At 42.4% G+C, this 19,999-nt stretch overlaps 1 protein-coding gene across 4 annotated transcripts in view; it reads right to left on the bottom strand.

Moving 5' to 3' along the window:
* The window catches only part of rhbdl1 (rhomboid, veinlet-like 1 (Drosophila)), a 70,686-nt gene that overhangs the window by 8,032 nt on the left and 42,655 nt on the right, over nucleotides 1-19,999 (bottom strand). For all 4 annotated transcript variants that reach the window (XM_085465950.1, XM_085465953.1, XM_085465954.1 and 1 more), the window contains one exon: nucleotides 1,715-1,815. In XM_085465950.1, coding sequence (XP_085322076.1) covers nucleotides 1,715-1,815 — 101 coding nt within the window. The remainder of the gene's footprint in view (nucleotides 1-1,714; nucleotides 1,816-19,999) is intronic.

Consider the following 19,999-nt stretch of genomic DNA (forward strand, 5'->3'; position numbering starts at 1 on the left):
GAGCACACAGTTACAGTTACAGAGGCTTTGCTTTGGGCCCGTCAGCACGTTTTAATTTCCATTTCTGCTGGCGTCCTCGCTGCCCACAGTCAACAGCGATTAGTTAAAGCCAGTCGTCAGATGTAACACCGCCTTGAGTTTAGAGGAGCATGAAGAAGCCGCCTTGTGCCAAATACACATCATTGAATGCTGGGGAAAAGAAAGAAGGCTCTCAAAGCAGCATTGTGGGAATTCACTTCCTGTTTCTTCAGCGGACACAAATAAAAACAGTAAAATACTTGCTCACTTGAGAGTTAATAATACAGATGACAAAAAAGAAAAAAGGAAGGGTCTAGTGTCTGAAGTACACCAGCCTTATACAACCTAAAGAATTAACCTTATTTTGTTAATAAGATGATAACAGATAACGAATATTGTGTGCTCGTGTGTACACGTGGATCACGTGCAGCAGAAAAACTACTGGGTACACTTTACAACCAGTAGTTTTTCCTGATTAATGTCGTAATTTCCTTGTAAATACACGGGATTTCATCTTTTTTTTATTTAAAATGTAGATATGTTTACCTACAAATACTTAAAGGTGGGTACACTAGCAGGTAACAGGTCAGGTTTTACAGGAAACAACAAAGTAATTATACTGTAAGTAAATTTAACTAGTGTCTAATTAATTTTACATAGTCCATGAGTAATTTTAAGTATTGGATAATTTAGTGGAAAAACAAAGGATATTTCCTCATCTTAAGTTGTAACACTGTACATTTCGAGGCACAGGACATAATATAGAGTGGCTTAACTTTGCCTAACTTTCAAGGAATTTTACAGTATAGTTACTTACAATATCATTTATTTCTCTCTTCTTTCCAGTCTAAATGTGGTTTGCTAAATTCTTTACACACAACTTAAAATAAATAAAACTACATTTACCTACAAATACTTAGACACTACTTCAAATTACCTTTATACTTATTATTACTACTTATTTCCTTGTTTTCACTAAAACACAACTTGTTACTCACTTATTCTAGTGTACCTCTAACTTCTGGGTATTTTACAAGAAAGAAGAGAAATAATACTGTAAATAATTTTAAAAGCTGCACAAGTTTGTGATTTTAAGCATTTCTTAATGTTTCCACTTACAGGTATTTTACAGGAATGCAAACACAAATTATACTGTAAATAATTTGAAGCACATTGTGTCTCCTTTCCTGTAAAATATCTGGAAGTTAGGCAAGGTTGAGCCACTATATTAGAGAGCCCACTCCCTGAAAAGTACAACGTAAGTTTGGGAAATATTGTTTGTCTTTCCAGTAAATTACCAGGAAATGATGCAGTACTGCAAATCACTTACAGAACAATTTGTGTCTCCATTCCTTAATTACGCACTACTTAAAATTCCTTACACGCGACTTAACTTTACAGTATAATTATTCCTTTGTTTCCTGTAAAAAACAGACTTGTTACCTCCTTATTCTAGTGTACCTACCTTTAAGTAAGTCAAGATAAATATGATTAGAATGTAATTTCAAGTAAAATACGTTGAAATTCCATTTAATTAGAGAAGAATCATACCCTTGTTCACGGGCTAGTAAAGTAAAAACAAACAAACAAAACAGTGAAGTCCACGCTGTTGGTCTGTTCTGACATTTTGTCCCTACCAAAAAACGTTTTCAGACATAACAATGGAAGCGACGATGATGATGATGATTGCAGTTACCATGACGACATTGGCCAGATGCGCTGAGCACAGAGCGTAGACCCCCCCGGAGCCCCCCACCACTGGAGCACGCATGTCGGTGATGGACACTGTCAGCGAGCCTGCACAGACAGAAAGAGAGAAGTATATTAGGAGTGTAGGTGTGAGAGAGCGCACACGATGCAGACAGAGAGTGCGTTTTGTGTGTTTTAGTGAAAGAGAAACAGACAGCATTTTAGAGCAGAGGGGAAAAAAAAAACAAAGGCAGCGTCAGTTTGCTCAACACGCAGCAGCACAAGTCACCTTCCTCACAGCATTTTTCCAACAGTCTCAGTGTTAAAATCACAACGCTCACAGGGGCTGTGCTACATCAGCCGACCTTCACGTGCCCGTTTATATTAAATCCATGGCCCACTCCTAAATATGTACACACACACACTCAGGCAGGTTTGCGTGGAGTCTGCTAAAACTGATTACATAAAAACGTAGAGGGCTGAAAAGTAATGTTTCCTAATTGGACTTTCCTTCGGAGGCTGATGTCTGATCAAAGCAGGGCCTGAAGAACATAGCGAAACCTTGCCGAGGAGGATAATGTCCAGTTTGTGTGCTCTAAATGCTTTGTGTTAAATTCATGAGCGACGTCTAATCTGGGACGTGCAGATATGGAAAGAAGCCAAATGGGTCTAAAATGATAGTTTAAACATAAAAAAGAGTGGCAGTGACAGAGGGAAGAGCATAATGGCCCAACACCGAGTGACTGCACTCTTACGTAACGGTCACAGAATACGTTTTGACTTGTAACAGCAGGTGTAAATGATAAAATTAACAATGGCTGAGTGCCATTTGCTGGCTCACGGTCACGCTGCTGTGGCTTAGTGGGACAAAAACGGGATTATTTACACCTGCGCTTTTCCTACTATGACACGTCTAAACGCCTGCTATGAAGAGGCTCATTTACCAACAAGCAGTTATTTGATGCCTTGTGATTTACTCCTTTGGAGTGGCGTGCTTAAAGCCACTGTGTGCACAGGTGTCTTCAATTACTGTGACCCTCGGGTCAGGTTTGGCAGAGCAGTGTTTAAAAAGATGTGATGTCGTCTGAGTGTATGGCCTTATAACAATTACGGTGATGTAACCTGTCCCATCCTTACAGGTGCATTTCAAGGAGCTGTCACTCATGCCCACCCCGGATCCATGTTTAGAAGAGGTCTGATCAGGCAACAGTGGGTGAGCTAGAGCTGTGTGGAAGCTTTAACCTTCACCCTGCCTCATGATCTGTTCAAGCGAGAGCATTTTTCTACAGTAATTAAATGGAAAAAAAGCGGCACTTACATAAAACACGACATGTTAAATTAAATTACATAATTCTCTTGGCCTCTCACTTGCCCTATGAAATAAGGATTTGCACCTACTGAGGCTTTATTTTGGTGCGCAACATGCAACAGTTAAAAAAAATGTAAAGAAATTTATAACGAGACCAAAGGGTCACTGAAATTACAAACATTTACATCAAGTGCGTGTCAGTCAATCAAGCAATTCTGAGATCAATCAACGTTTCTGTACATGAAAGATGAAGATATAGTCTGTAGCGAATTAGCAGACATATTCTGCACTAATAGAGGTTGTTCTGGCTCGCACCACAACTAGGGAACCTTGCAGCTGCTATTATTGTTACTTTTCAAGTATATGAGAAACTTTGAGTGTTTATGACGTACAATCACAGGCTAACTTATTAGAAACACCTGTTTAACTGCGCATTAACACACAGATATATACAATCAACCAATCACGTAGTAGCAGCTTGTTTAGGCATGTATTAAGGCATGTAGAAATGATACTGAACATGGCGCAGGATGGTCTGAGTATTTTGGAAACTCCTGATCTACTGGAACTTTCCCAGACAACCGTCTCCATAGTTTTCAGAGAATGGGTTGAAAAAGAGAAAATATCCATCGAGCAGCTGTACTCTGTGTTGTTATGCAGCCGAGCATCTTTGAGACTTGAAGCAGATGAGCTACAGCAGCAGGAGACCACAAAGGCTTGCTATTCCTGTCAGGAAACTGTGGCTGCCATTCAGATGCTAGAAGACTGGAAACATCATTGCTTGGTCTGATGATTCTGGACTTTTGCTGAAAGATCTTGTTTTCTGGGGTCAGAATTTGGAGCAAACAACATGGTCTGAAACACCCTGCCTTGCTTTGCATTGTAATGGTGTTTGGGAAGTAATTTCTTACCAATCTGAAGCAATTGTGTGATGCTTTAATGTCAATATGGAACAAAATCTGAGCAATGTTTCCAGCACCTTGTTGAATCTGTGCAAAGAAGAATTATGGCAGTTTTGAAGGCAAAAAGGGGGTCCAACATCATGCTAGCGAGTTGTACCTAACAAAAGGTCCAGTTAGTGTAAGTTAACAGTTATTCTATTAAATGTAGCACTGGCAGCTGGCATTTAAAAAACAAAGAAACAAACAATAATCTGTAAATACTGGCAAGGCATTAGTCATGTAAACACAGCTCCTAAAATTAGCCTTACAACAAGCAAAACCCAGAGAATCAAGTGACAGGAAATACGATGAAATAAATCCCACGGTTTGTGTTTAGTCCTGTTCCTTTGTCATCTGTCTCTTTCCTCCTCTCTTCTGTCATCTCTTTCCCCTCACCAGCCGGTGTTGGAAAATGGCTGCCCCTCACTGAGCCTGGCTCTAACAAAGGTCTGAAAACGGGATTCTTCCTACCCAAACATCGCCAAGTGTTTGATCAAAGGGGACCATCTTTTCATTGCTTTTCATCTGCTTCTAATATTGTAGGAGCTTCCCCTTAGAACATAAAATGCCTTGCTGACTGTTGCTCTGACAAGTGAGACACATTTCTCGACACCAGAAAAAGTTGAGCTCATTCTGCATCGCTATCCGAGCTCAAATGCTTGTGGGCTGCGTCGCATGTTCACACTGTCCCTAAGGATGCCGATTGAGAGCCGTGCCTTCAAACAATGTGACAGCGAACTTGACAGCGCAACATTTTGCTATACGAGTTGAATGTCGAGGCGAATAAATGTTTGTTCACAAAAAAAGTAAGAACAAAAGCAGCCAAAACACAACACAAAATCACATTTACAGTGTTACGGTGTTTAAAAGGTATAACCATGTAATTGTTGTGAGAAAAAAGGATTGCTGTGACGCTATGAAGTAGGACAGAATTCCAGGCTGGAGAAATCACTGTGGCGGTTTGCTCGCGAGGACGACGTTAGCCCCTGTTAATTATGCAAATGAGCTGATAAGGGAAGCGGAGAGGGCTGATAAAACAACACAGCTTCTTTTTAATCACAGCTGGGATTTGCTGGAGTTGTGATCTCAGATCTATAATGCATGTTGGAAGATTCACATTCTGTATGTGTGTGTATGCACGCACACTGGGACCGCACAGAGTAAACACGGTCTTAAAGAACGACTTGTCAGCCCGCGGTGCTGGTGATGATCGTGGAAAGACAGATGGTAATCAGAATGTGTTCCTGAGCCATTCATCTCTCTTCGCTCTGACACCTATGGGCTATTTCATGTGGATTTATGGTGCATATGAAGGTTGGTGCTTCAGAAAAAGATTTGAGAAGATTCACAGTGGCCCATTTTTTGTAGCTCCACCAAATTGCAATTACACAGTGTAGCATACAGTATGTGGTCTCTGATCTCTTCAAAGTAAAGAAAAAAAATTGATTTGGAGCAACTTCAGCAGCATCAACTTCTGAGTTCCCCTTTTCCGCTTCTTCTGGGACTTTCCTGCAGTTAATTTATTACTTCCATGCATTAGAGCCGGGTGATATATTGATATGAGAGATATCATCTGGGATTTTAGTTATGCTAATGCAATTGTTGTTAAATATAGTCTTTTATTGGCCTTTGAATTTCAGTTTAGTTAACAGTTTCTAATCCATTTCCATGCCTGCCTGCAATTATAGCTGGAAGCATTATATTTTCCAGTTGCTCCATTATCCATCCCATTTTTTAAGGAATTCTGAGGAAATGTTTTTTTTTGTTTGTTTTTTGTTTATAAAACACATTTGTACCCAATGTCGACTATAGAGTGGGTTAAAATCGTTAACTAAAACTAACACAGAGGAAAAGTCAGAAAACCAACTCAAACTAAACTGAATTAAAAAGAAAACTTCAAAATTAAACAAAAATAAAATAGTGCTGGTCAGATCTTGTGCACCTGTCAAGCTTACTGCTCATCCTCAGCTAATTCTTTGCTAGCAATCTGTTCAACCGACTTTAATACAGGAAAAATCAAATATGCAGCGGCCAGAATTAGTATTCAGATTGTTGGTATCAGTGCACCTTACTCAAAGACCTTTTCCTCCACATAGTTGTCATTTATAAACTGCTTGCTACAAACCTTAGCATTGCAGCTAGCTAGTGGAATCTTCCTTTCAGTGCAGCTAGTTAGCGATGAAGAACCACTTGCTACTTAAGAGGGAGATTACGTGGATAGTGCACATGCCCTTTAGACTGTTCTTTAGTTTCAGTTTGGCTATTTTCCAACTACTGATATACTGTTACTAGTTAGCTAAATTGAACTAACGTATGATTATTGGGCAACCAAACAAACCATCATGTACTTGCACAAGATGGCACTACATATGCTCCAAAAAGTTGAAGTCTAAACACTCTTTTCTTAAATCCAGCTTCACAGACAGTGTTAAATCTGTGACAGTGTTATATAATGTATTTTCTAATGTCTTAAAGTGGTTGCTCAACTTTAAGTTGCATTGCTTTTGAGAAATCACTTTACCTTATAGAAAATATTGTTTACATATCCAACAGAAAATATGAATTTGGGTCATATTTCTGTCACCTAACAGATGTAAAGTACAATGTTCACTCTCTCTTACAGGGAACTATTGGCCCTTTAACATCTAAGTGCTTAGTTACTTTAGCCAAATATGACTGGTTGCAGTTTACTGCTAGGCTGATATCAGGCCGGTTAGCGTCAGCGCTTTTATGATTTGCATGCAGTAAAACCCAAAAGTTAAAAGTAATAAGTTACATCTCCTCATAGTTGTAGGGACTGCAGAGAGGGTATTCTCAGTGGGTTCATTACTATCAGTAAAGCCTAATATATGTGACCTCAAAGGATCCAAAATGAATGTCAAAATACAGCTGGGAACAGCTTTATGAGCAGAGAGGTTTGCTGACTTGCTGACTCCAGTACAGATCACCTCATTTGAGGAGACATTCAGGGATGTGACACCACCATCTGCAGGTGAGGAAGAGGAAACAACCCGGGACCTCCGGCTCGGAGGAAGAGCGGAGCCCCACAGGGAGGATACGAATTGCTATCTCCTCCTGCTCACCTGACTTTGGTGAGAGGCTTCTGAATACAGTATGAATACTGAACAAGCGCATCATGTGGGCTCTTCTGCCTCAGGGGATTTAAGATTTAGGATTCTCGCACTCAGCAGGAGCTGAGACGTGAGGAGTGCGATTACTTCAGCAGTGAGCCGACACTTTCCATCTCAAGCACATGATATTTATTGGCGCCGTCATCATCATCAACATCCTCAAATCTTTTTGTGAGCTTGCAACATCCTCAAGTCAACTGCAATGTAGACAGTAAAAATGATGCATTTTATAGAGTGTATAGGTCAACTACACACTCGGGGCTATACTCTGTCTGCTGCAGTAAAGTCAATGCTGCTCACAGAACTGAGCCTCTCTGTCAAACCACACATGGATACTCCAGGCTGCCCTTAAGCAATGGGTCAAATTGGGATTTCCAGTCTCTATGGGACAAGTGGTGGTAAGGTGATCGCAGGCCAGAGTTTGACAGTGCCTGAGGCTGCGCTGCTGTGTAGCCAGTAAAATACAGGCTGTGCCCGAGTACAGTAAATGTTCTAACCTTGAAAAATACGGAGAAACATGACACGAGGCTCTTCAGTGTCTGCAGCTATGTGGCCAACTATCAACCGTAGCTACTTCAACGATTTATTTCATAGCTAATGCACTTAAGGAGAACATTTTATTAAATGGATGTTTAAAAGGCAGGTTAATGGTTGTAGATAGTTTGGATTAAAACTATGATAGTGAGGGTTCAAGAGGGAACAGCACGATAAATTTAGCAAACGCTTTCTGAAAAAACAAAAAACGAGTTTCTGACTGTTTTTTTTTCAGATAGTCTGTTTTAACTGATTTTTTTTCATCACCTATGAAGTGGAACAAGATGATTAGCATATACACCCTATGCTCGCCTGGGCAGCTGATAGTGGAAGCATTTTACAGTCCTGTGAAAAAGAACGGACTTTATACACTCCTGTTAATACCCAAATGCACCCTTACTGTTTCAACAGAAATTAAGAGGGTAATTCAGAGGGTTGTACCCAGGCAATCCTAATCATAAACATTTGAATAACTGATCATCAGTAAGTATGAGCACCTCTATAAATCAAACGCTTTGGCAGTTTGCTGGTCTGCAGCTTTAATACTACAATTTTGCCAGGAGTGGACGTCCCAGTAAACTCAGTGCAATGCTCAGAGAAACTGCAAAAATCTTTCGAGACTCTATGTTATTTAGCATGTGAAATGTTAAAGTTTGTAAAAGTACAATTCAAAAAAGAAGTCAGGCGTGTTTAGAAAGGGTTTTGCAAAGTTGCATCTGAACAAACCACAAGACTCCCGGAAGAACATCCATCATAGCATATCAGCACAAACACAGCATATAATCTGACAAGCACAGTGGTGGAGGGGTGATGATTTGGGTTCGTTTTTCCTTGGATTCATTGACTTGAGCATGAACTCCTCTGTATGCCAAAGTATTCCAGAGTCAAATGCGATCCTGAGATTGGAGATGCAACAGGACAATGATCTCAAGCATAGCAGCAAAACTACAACAGAATGACTGAAAAAGAAAGAAATCAGAGGGTTGCAATGATCCAGTCAAAGTCTAGATCTTAACCTGACTGAAATGATGTGGTGGAACTTCGATGAACTCAAAATAACTGATATGTTGTGTTTAGTTTCAGCACAACTAGTGAAAAGCAAACACAGCACATCAGCACATTGTAAAGAAGAGTGGGTCAAAATTCCTCCACAACAATGTGAGAGACTGACAAAGTGATGCAGAAAACAGTTTCCTCAAGTTGTTGCTAAAGGTGGTTCTACAAACTCCTGAATTATGAGGTGCACTCTCTTTTTCACATAACTGTAACTATTCATCCAGCAAATACTAAAGACTCGATGTTCCAAAAACCCAACAAATGTCCAGTATTGTATTTTCTTTTCATCTTTGTTTGGATTTCATCAACTCTTGAGGGAAATATCTGGTTTTTCAACTGCTTTAAGCTCCATGTTTACCGGATAATCACTCTGGGTGTTATAGCTGTTGGGTCAGGTACATTACAGTCAGGCCTTAGCAATTTTTCCACTGGAAACTGTATCGATGAGAGTGGACCAGACCAGCAAAGCTTCAGGCCATGGGACCAAAATAATGAGCTAAAAGACTCTAAAGCACCGAGGAGAAGCGCAGAGTTTGGCGATTTATCTGTGGGTGTTTCAGTATGTGTCACAACTGTCACTTTAAGGTTGGTCATCTGAGTCATTGGTAATACAAAAATATTGACTACTGCAGATTAAAAAAATAAAACAAAACGAAAAGAAAAAAAAAGAAAAACAGATGCCGCATTAAAGATTCCATTCAGGAATGTAAAGTACGGCTGAAAACATTACCGTAATATGGATTGAGATGCATTTCTAGGTTGGTCAGCCAATAAATTACTCAGGAGAGGACAATTAAAGGATAATGAGTGTTTATTTATTCAGGTGGTTGAGTCAGTAAAGAGCACAGAGAAATCTGTTTCTATTCGCTGTTCCAATCTGCCGGTTTAAGTTCAAAAGAAAGACGACCTGAAATATATTTTCAATACATTTCACTGTGAGACATTAAAGAATTTGAGAGAAACGGTTAACTTGATAAAAAGGTTCAATTCCTTAAAATGGAAAGAAGCTTCCACTTAAACTATCGGGCAGGAAAACACCTCCTCACTGATACTGTTAGACTGTTAGCTTTTAGGTTTGCTGTATGTGTACACAGTCACCTCAGACATCCTGTATGCATTAAATCTTGTGGCTCTGCACAGAGATGTGCTGTAGTCAGCATCTCTGCATCACAGGGCTGCCTGTGTTGGCTAATAAACTGAAGAAATGCCAGATCAGATTTATTTACTAAGCACAAATAAGAAGAGGGGTAGATTGATGGAAAGAATGAGTGCATGAGGAATGGTGACACAGTCAGGCTGCAATCATGCAATCAGATCTGCAGGTTTTACTTCAGTGTGCTGCCATTTAAATTTTCTGCTGTCCATTTAGAAGAGTTCCTGTTAAACAAGCTAATCACGATGCCGCTGCTTGTACCTGCTGTTTTAATAGGAATCAGATTAAGTAACAAATACATAGGAGCGCACTGTGAAATTTGCGTGGATTCTTTTGTTTCTTTGGGTTTAAAAAAATTTATCGTGTAAATATGAATGCAATTGTAAACAAAAAACACCAACATACATAGACAAAGCTGCACATATGGTGATGGTGTTAGATCTTTTAGGATGACATTATTTCACACCATACTGAATGAACTCATGTGAAAGAATAAAACTGCCAAAAATGTCATGTCTGTAATTAATAGGCCTCAAATAATAATGTTCAAAATCTGCTCAAGTTACTGGTATAGTAAAAAGAAAGTACATAAATTCTAATCTCTGCAGGTCTTAAAATGGGTTTAATATAACATCACATGACCAACAACATGTGACATATTATAACATCATTATTTATTAAACAACAGTTAAGCATCAGCTTAACTGATAATCAGCAAGTGTGAGCACTTCTATAAAAGCAGCATGTTTGGCAGTTTGCTGCTTTGGAGCATTCAGGTTTGTGTTAACACAATGCCAAGGATGAAAGACAGTGATTTCAGAGAAGTAACTGTTGCTGCCCAGTAGTCTTGGAAGGGTTATAAGGCCATTGGCGAACAATTTGAAGCCCATCATTCTAGAGTGAGACAGATTATTTACAAGTGGAAACCATTCAAGACAGTTGCCAGTCTTCCCAGGAGTGGAAATCTTAGCAAATTCATTCAAAGGTCAGACGTTGCAATGTTCAGCTTTTGTCTAAAAAGAACATGGCAGCATTGCTCAGGTTTGCAAAGCTGCATCTAAACAAATTCCAGAACTGTTTCCTTTGGGCAGATGAGACCAGAAACAGCACATTGGCCCAAACGCCTCATTCCAAATGTCAGGCACGGTGGTAGAGGAGTTATGATTTGGGCTTCTTTTCAGCCATAGGCACCTTATATTCATTGAGTCAATCATGAACTTCTCTGTATACCAAAGTATTCTAGTGTCAAATGTGAGGCTAAAACTGGGCTCAATGATCAATGAATCAATGGCCAAATGGATATGGCGCAGTCAAAATTCTCTGGCAGGACTTTAAGAGAGCTGTGCATAAACAAATGCCTGCAAACATCAATGAACTGAAGCAATGATGCAAAGAACAGCGGGCCAAAATGCCTTCAAAATGATGCGAGAGACTGATAAGAAATCATGCAGAAAATAAATAGTGCTCAAGTTAGTGCTGCTAAAGGTGCTTCTACAGGCTACTGAATCATGATACAGTAGTGTCAAAAAATGTTTGTCCCCTTGCTGTTTCCCTACTGTTTTGGATATTTGTCACACTTATGTTTCAGATCATCAAACAGATGTTAATATTGGACAAAGATAACCTGAGTAAATACAAAATGCAGTTTTTTAAATGATGATTTCATTGATTAAGGGAGAACAGTTATCCAAACCTACCTGGTCCTGTGTGAAAAAGTAATTGCCCCTTTTGTTAAATCATGAACTGTGCTCAACCACAATTACTGTAATCACTAAACACACCCAGGTCTGATTACTGGCAGACCTGTTGAAATCACTTAAATATAAGCTGTCTGTTCTGTCACCATGTAACCGTATTCTGTTTAAATAGATTTTCCCTGAGAAAGTTACTCTTTAGTGCCCCCTTTTGGCATGACCTGGTGTAACGTGCTCAAATCCGTCTCTGTTCTATGATGTCATCAGAAAGCGCATGTTATTGTTTGGGGAAAGGACTTCTCCCGTTCTCCCGTCCGCTGCTGTAGTGGCATTTGTCTCCCTTAAGACGGTCTTTAAGGGCATTGTCGGTATGTAATTCTGTTCCATCTTTACTAATGAACAATCTACTTGAAGAAATGTGATTGCAGTGTTTGCTTAATAGAAACGTTTGTAAAGAGGGAATTAGCTAACGCTTTCGGCTAAACAAGTCATTGTACTGTTATTGTGTATTTCTCCTCATCTATGGTTTCTAAGAGCATTTCATGTCATGTTGTTTCTCAGTTTTACCTTACTTCAACTGGCCTAAGTAAAGGGAGTGAAGTCAAACCCTCTTGTCTGCGTGGTCATTTTGAAGAGGAGTTTAGTCTGAATGTCGACTCTAGCAAGGCGTTAGAGGCAGAGGACATGACAGTAAAACGACAGCCTCTCAAAGACCAGTCTCGTGGGGAACTGGACAGCAATTAGAGCTATCCTCCGGAAACAGCTCAGATGTAGGAAGAAATCCAATCGACAGCAACATGTCGCAGAGAACCAGCGCATCAATGAAAACCAGATCTAATATATCTGGCTCCTCCAGGCATACCAGGAGCTCAGCTGCAAGTAAGGCAGCCGCTGCACAAGCACGTGCAGAAGCTGAGGCGGCTAAGGCTGAAGCAGCATTTGTGGATAAAGAGAACGATCTGAAGCTGCAGCAAGCGGAACTGGAAGCTTCTATGCAGCTTCGAAAAATACGTCTTGAAGCGTCATTAGATAAAGTACGCATGGAAAAAAGGGCTGCAGCTGCAGAAGCAAAAGCAGAAGTTTTGGAGGCTGCAGCGATCCAAGATGATGGCGAGGGTCTTAGTGAGATAGATGTTCCTGCTGACGACCCAGTAACGCGCACAAGAGAATATGTGAAGGGTGCCTCACACGGCAGCCAAACCACGCCCATTCTAGAAACCTCCAATGATAACACGGAGACGAAACTCCTTCAGCATTCACCGACCATAGACTCCTACTCCAAGATCTTTACGCCAGGATCTGATGTACATTTTCGACCAAGCCTCAAGCCAGTTGCGACACCACACATCCAAACCCAAACCACACCCATAATAGCAAATCTAAAGGATCATTTCCCAGGCAAAGCTGATCAAAGTGAGACCTACACCCCTAAACAAGAACCAACGGTCAATTATGCACGACAGCCTCTGGACAGTGGCTACACCGGCGCGGCGTATATCACAACCCCAGACAACTCCGGTCACCCACATGAGACCACATGCCGGGAAAGGGGCCCACTGTACACTCCACTAGAAATGGAGCAGAACATGTCAGACCTTGTTAGATTTATGGCTCGACGTGAACTGGTGACTACAGGGCTCCTTCACTTCAACGACCGTCCCGAATGCTACAGAGCCTGGAAAGCATCGTTTATGAATGCCATCAGAGGTCTCAACCTCTCACCAAGTGAACAGCTTGACCTCCTCGTGAAATGGCTAGGTAAGGACTCAGCTGAACATGCCAGACGAATACGATCAGTGTATGCGAACCAACCAGCTAACGGACTCAGAGCTATGTGGGACAGGCTTAATGAGTGCTACGGTGCACCAGAGGTCATCGAGGGTGCCTTTTTGAAAAGATTAGACAACTTTCCCAAGATTCCAAACAGAGATGGTCGTAAACTAAGAGAGCTGGGAGACTTGCTGTCGGAGATACAGGCTGCCAAAGAAGATGGTGACTTGCTTGGGCTTAGTTATCTGGATACCCCTCGTGGTGTTACCCCTGTCGTCCAGAAGCTGCCATTTTATCTCCAGGAAAAATGGCTTTCTTTAGGCTTTAAGTACAAAGAAGATCGCGGGGCTCCCTATCCCCCATTCGGTTTCTTTGTAGACTTTGTGTGTCGGGAAGCACGGATGCGCAACGACCCTGGCCTCACACAGACAGCATACAGTAGTGAGTTATTAGGCAGTAAGCAATCGTCTAAAGCCGAAGGTCACAAAGCTGTGGCAGTTTTTAAAACGAGGGTCTCGCCGGATCCTCGGCCCCTTTTCAACGGTACAAGGACTGCATCGTTTCGCACCCAATCTGGAAGCGAGTCATCCACTAGAGATGATCCAGCAGAGCGCTGCCCGCTACACAACAAACCCCACCCCTTACCCAGGTGTCGCGGGTTTAGAGAGAAGCCAATGGAAGAAAGGAAAGCACTCTTAAAAAGGTACGGAATATGTTACAGGTGCTGCAGAGCCACACATTTGGCAAGGAATTGTGAAGACGACATCTCCTGCTCAGAGTGTGGAAGCAAGAGCCACATTGCAGCCCTCCACCCTGGATCTGCCCCATGGTCCACCAACACAGCACATTCCGCACCAGATCAGGGCGGGGAGGGAAATTCCAACCTGAATGAAGGTGATGTTTCCACAGCATGTACTGAGGTCTGCGGAAATTATTCCGCAGGGCGTTCCTGCTCAAAAATATGTCTGACCAGGGTGTACCCAACCGACTGCCCTGAAGCTGCAGTTACGGTATACACAATATTAGATGATCAGAGCAACAGATCACTTGCACGTACCGAGTTTTTCGACCTATTCAACATTGCAGGGCCTCCTTCACCATACACTTTGAAGACATGTGCCGGAACACAAGAGACAGAAGGCAGACAAGCACGTGGCTTTGTGATCGAACCCATTAACGGGAGTGTCACACTCTCTTTGCCGTCACTGATTGAATGCAACGAGATCCCAAATAACCGCGCAGAAATACCAACACCAGAGGTAGCATTAAACCACAGTCATTTGAAGGCCCTTGCAAAACACATTCCAAAGCTGGACTCCCAAGCTTCCATCCTGCTCTTGTTAGGCAGAGATATCATCAGAGTTCATAAGGTCAGAAGACAAGTGAATGGCCCACAAAACGCACCCTATGCCCAGAAGTTGGATCTGGGTTGGGTTATTGTAGGAGATGTGTGCATTGGAGATGTCCACAGACCTACGGTTATCAGCTCTTGCTACACTAACGTACTGAAAAATGGACGTCCTTCTCTCTTTCAGCCATGCCCAAACGATTACTATGTAAAAGAGAAGTATAGTAGTGGTAGCTCCCCTTCATTTCCCCTAACATGCAAACATCTCCCTGCTAGTGAGAAATGGGCCACCTTAGACTGTAATGTGTTCCAGACAACAAAGGACGACGACAAAGAAGCTCCTTCAATCGAGGACGGACAGTTCATCCACATCATGGAGCAAGAGGTCTATAAGGACCAAGAAAACAGGTGGGTGGCTCCCCTGCCTTTCAGATCTCTACGACCAAAGCTCCCTCATAACCACGAGCAAGCACTTGAACGTCTCAAATCTCTACAGCGGTCCTTCAGAAGGAAGCCTAAAATGAAGGAAGAGTTTGTCTCGTTCATGGCAAAGATCTTTCAGAATGGGCACGCTGAAGAAGCCCCACCTCTGAAGCCTAATGAGGAGCATTGGTACCTACCTTGTTTTGGGGTTTACCATCCCAAGAAGCCCTCCCAAATAAGAGTCGTCTTCGACTCCAGTGCCCAGCACAAAGGTTTGTCTCTGAACCAAGTACTCCTAACGGGACCAGACCTCAACAACACCCTGGTAGGAGTCCTCCTTCGGTTTCGGAAAGAACAGATCGCCTTCACTGTGGACGTGCAACAGATGTTTCATTGTTTCAAGGTGCGTCCTGAAGACCGGAACTTCCTCAGGTTCCTCTGGTTTAAAGAGAACAACCCAGAGAAAGAGATTATGGAGTTCCGTATGAACGTGCACGTCTTTGGAAATAGTCCTTCGCCGGCTGTGGCTATCTACTGTCTTAGACGTGCAGCACAGGAAGGCCGGAAGGAGTATGGTGACGACGTAGAACAGTTTGTCACTCGTGACTTTTACGTAGATGACGGGTTAAAGTCCTTGCCCACAACAGACGCAGCTATCGACCTGCTCAAAAGAACTCAAAAAATGCTGGCTCGCTCTAACCTTAGGCTGCATAAGCTGGCTTCGAACAGCAAGGAGGTCATGAAGGCCTTTCCCAGTGAAGATCATGCCACAGACCTGAAAGATTTGGACCTTACTGCTGACACTCTACCAATGCAGCGTAGCCTTGGGCTGTACTGGGACTTGGATTCAGACTGTTTTACTTACCGCGTCCAGGACGAGAGAAACGCATTCACTCAACGAGGAGTTCTCTCAACGGTGAACAGCCTGTACGATCCTCTAGGATTCGTCTCCCCCGTGACAATTCAAGGGAAACTGCTGCTTCGAGAACTGGCCTCACAATCTTCAGATTGGGACACCCCACTACCAGCAGAAAAGGAAAAGGTGTGGGAAAGTTGGAGAGATTTTCTGCAGGAGTTAAGGCATCTGAGGATCCCCCGACCGTACTCAAACATGTCACCATCCACTGTCAAGTTAACAGAACTCTGTGTCTTTTCAGACGCTTCAGAGAAAGCAGTAGCTGCTGTCGCCTACTTGAAGACTGTGGACGCAGATGGGGGATGCTGCACTAGATTGGTTGCAAGTAAAGCCAAACTGGCCCCACGTCCAGAGCATACTATACCTCGGTTGGAGCTTTGTGCAGCAGTCATGGCAGTAACTCTGTCCGAGGCCATCACCTCCGAAATAGACATTGTATTCGACGCAGTCACCTACTACACAGACAGCAAGGTGGTGCTCGGATATATCTACAATGAGAAAAGAAGGTTTTATGTATACGTGAGCAATCGAGTTCAGAGGATCAGACGAAGCACCATGCCACAGCAGTGGCGATATGTCTGCACAGAAGACAATCCCGCAGACATTGCCACACGGTCTATCACAGCAGACCGTCTTGAGAACACAATATGGTTCTCTGGACCGGCATTCTTGTCTCGACCTGAAGGGGTGTCACCTGTGGTACAGAGGTTTGACCTTTTGGAACCAGATCAAGACAGCGAAATTAGGCCTCAAGTCACAACACTGTCGGTCACAGTCTTCAAACATCTTGGCTCTGGGCGGTTCAATCGCTTCTCATGCTGGAGTTCTCTCATAAGGGCTCTTGGTACCCTTATTCACATTGTTCAGAGCTTCAAAAGGGGAAAGAAGTGTGTCGCTCAAAAATGTAAGGGCTGGCATCAGTGCAGCACACCCCCTACCGGGGATATTCTTGAACAGAGTAAGCTAGTCATTATCAAAACAGTTCAACAAGAGGTCTACAGGAAAGAACTGGAGTGTCTTGCATCAAACGCCAACATCCCCAAGAGCAGCTCACTCGTTGCCCTGGATCCCTTCATTGACTCAGAGGGGCTATTAAGGATTGGGGGTCGTCTCATTGAGGCAAAAATAGGGTTCCACGAGAAACGGCCATTGATTCTGCCCGGACGGCATCACGTGACCACTCTCATAGTGCGTCACTTTCACGAGCAGGTACGTCACCAAGGACGTCTCTTCACTGAAGGAGCTGTCCGATCTGCAGGTTATTGGATTGTAGGTGGCAGGAGATGCATTAATAGACTCGTTTTCGAGTGTGTCACTTGTCGAAGGCTGAGAGGGAGGTGTGAAGTTCAGAAGATGGCAGACTTGCCACCAGATAGGCTCAGCATGGAACCACCTTTTAGCAACGTCGGCATTGATGTGTTTGGGCCCTGGTCTGTAGCAGCCCGTCGTACGAGAGGAGGCCACGCTGACAGTAAGAGGTGGGCTGTCCTCTTTACCTGTCTGTGTGTCAGAGCTATACACATCGAGGTAATCGAGTCATTGGACTCCTCCAGTTTCATAAACGCATTCAGAAGGTTTATGGCGATTCGAGGACCCTTGAAAAACGTACGCTCCGACCAGGGCACTAATTTCACCAGAGCTTGCAAAGATATGGGGATTCCCTCAAATCTTGATGGGAAAGCTATGAAGAGGTTTCTGTCAGAACACGGATGTACGTGGACCTTCAACACACCACATTCCTCTCATATGGGAGGAGCGTGGGAAAGGATGATCGGCATCACACGTCGTATCCTGGACTCGATGCTTCTTCAGATGGGCTCCTCCAAACTCACACATGAGGTACTCACAACATTCATGGCTGAGGTCTCAGCCATAGTGAACAGTCGACCACTGGTGCCTGTGTCGAACGATCCTACAGATCCTGTCATTCTCACACCGGCTTCATTGCTTACTCAGAAGGTAGATCCATGCCCAGTACCAGAAGGAGACTTTGGACATAATGACCTATTGAAACAACAGTGGCGCAGGGTCCAAAGCTTGTCTAACACATTTTGGGACAGGTGGCGGAAACAGTATCTGTCAACACTTCAGTGTCGAACAAAGTGGACTTCTGACCGGCCAAACCTTAAGCAAGGAAGTGTGGTGCTTCTTAAGGACAGTCAGTGCAGTAGGAACGACTGGCCCTTAGGTATCATCGACGATGTGTATCCCAGTAAAGACGGAAGGGTGCGCAAAGTGCAAGTGAAGGTCATTAAGAAAGAGGGACCAAAGCTTTACGTCCGACCCGTGAATGAGATGATCTTGCTTATTCCTCCAGATGACTGAAATGTGTTTGACCTTGTCATATTAGTAGGTGAAACCCTGCTGAGTTTCAGACGGGGAGTGTTCTGTCACCATGTAACCGTATTCTGTTTAAATAGATTTTCCCTGAGAAAGTTACTCTTTAGTGCCCCCTTTTGGCATGACCTGGTGTAACGTGCTCAAATCCGTCTCTGTTCTATGATGTCATCAGAAAGCGCATGTTATTGTTTGGGGAAAGGACTTCTCCCGTTCTCCCGTCCGCTGCTGTAGTGGCATTTGTCTCCCTTAAGACGGTCTTTAAGGGCATTGTCGGTATGTAATTCTGTTCCATCTTTACTAATGAACAATCTACTTGAAGAAATGTGATTGCAGTGTTTGCTTAATTGTTACACCTGGTAGAGCAGAACGCTGATCATTTTATTAAAGATGAAAGACTTTAGACAGTTTTTCAACTCTCAGTAATGCCATAGTGATCGTTTGATATATGGACCTGCAGCGGAGTTTAGACCCAGACACAGCTAGTGACGTCAGACTGAACAATCGGATAACGACGGCCGCTTGCATGTTCTGCAAAAAAATGTGCTTTGTCGTGTATCTGACGGACAAACACCAAACCAGTTCCACATCACTGAAGTTGCACCATTTTTACAAACCAATTCTGGTTCATCTGTTTCACTCAACAATCGGCCATGTGCGTATGAAAACAAAGGCACTGCGCATGCGCGTTTTACTCATATTCTATCGCGATAATTCATTTTCCTATCGTTGCCTAACATTATACCGGTATTACCGTGAACGGTATAATATGGCCCAGCCCTACTTGAAAACCCTCCAATGTAGTTGAATTACAACATTTCTGCAAAGATGAATGGGCCAAAATTCCTCCACAGCGCTGTAAAAGACTCCTTGCCGCAAACATTATCGCAAACACTTGAGTGAAGTTGTTGCTACTAAGGGTGGCCCAGCCAGTTATTAGGTTTAGGGGGCAATCACTTTTTCACCGAGGGCGCGATTTTTCTCCCCTTAATAATAAACACTTTCATTTAGAAACTGTTTTTGTTTTCACTAGTGATATCTTTGTCTAATTTTTACATTTACTTGATAATCTAAAACATTTAAGTCTGAAAACATAAAAAATAAATAAATCAGGAAGTAGGCAAACACTTTTTCACATCACTCTATACCTAGTGTCCCACGCTGCTTCTGCATTTAGGCTTTTTTAAAGTAAAATGTATTACATCAGGAGTTGTTGCTTATCTGAGGTTTTATTTACCTGCCTTTAAAAACAAGTAAGGAACAGATGATATGTAATGTGCTGATATATAAAAACTGTAAAACCTGAGAGAGGTTGTAACTTCATAGTCATACTGATCTGTGTAAGGGCCGAAAAAGAAATTTCTTTGTAATCATTTTAGAATGAACTGATCACTTCATCTATTACTGGTGAGAAAATATTGACCAGTACATCAGCATATACATCAATGCTCAATTCTATAGCCAACAGCCCAATATACACTTTAAAAATATATAAAAATACTAATTAAGCATGAACTCTATAAAGGCATTTGATAAGTAAAAATGCTTTCAGCATAAAAAACAAAAGCAAACATCCTCATTAATGAAAAGACTTTAACAGAGATTACAACAAAGTATAAATTATATAAATAGTTGTGAAATGGATCTGTAGTAACAGCTCAACTGATTAACTATGCATTA

The sequence above is a fragment of the Copadichromis virginalis genome, linkage group LG8 (assembly GCF_057382275.1).
Source record: "Copadichromis virginalis isolate Kocher_CV1m ecotype Utaka linkage group LG8, C_Virginalis_male_GT1.1, whole genome shotgun sequence".
Lineage (NCBI taxonomy): Eukaryota > Metazoa > Chordata > Actinopteri > Cichliformes > Cichlidae > Copadichromis > Copadichromis virginalis.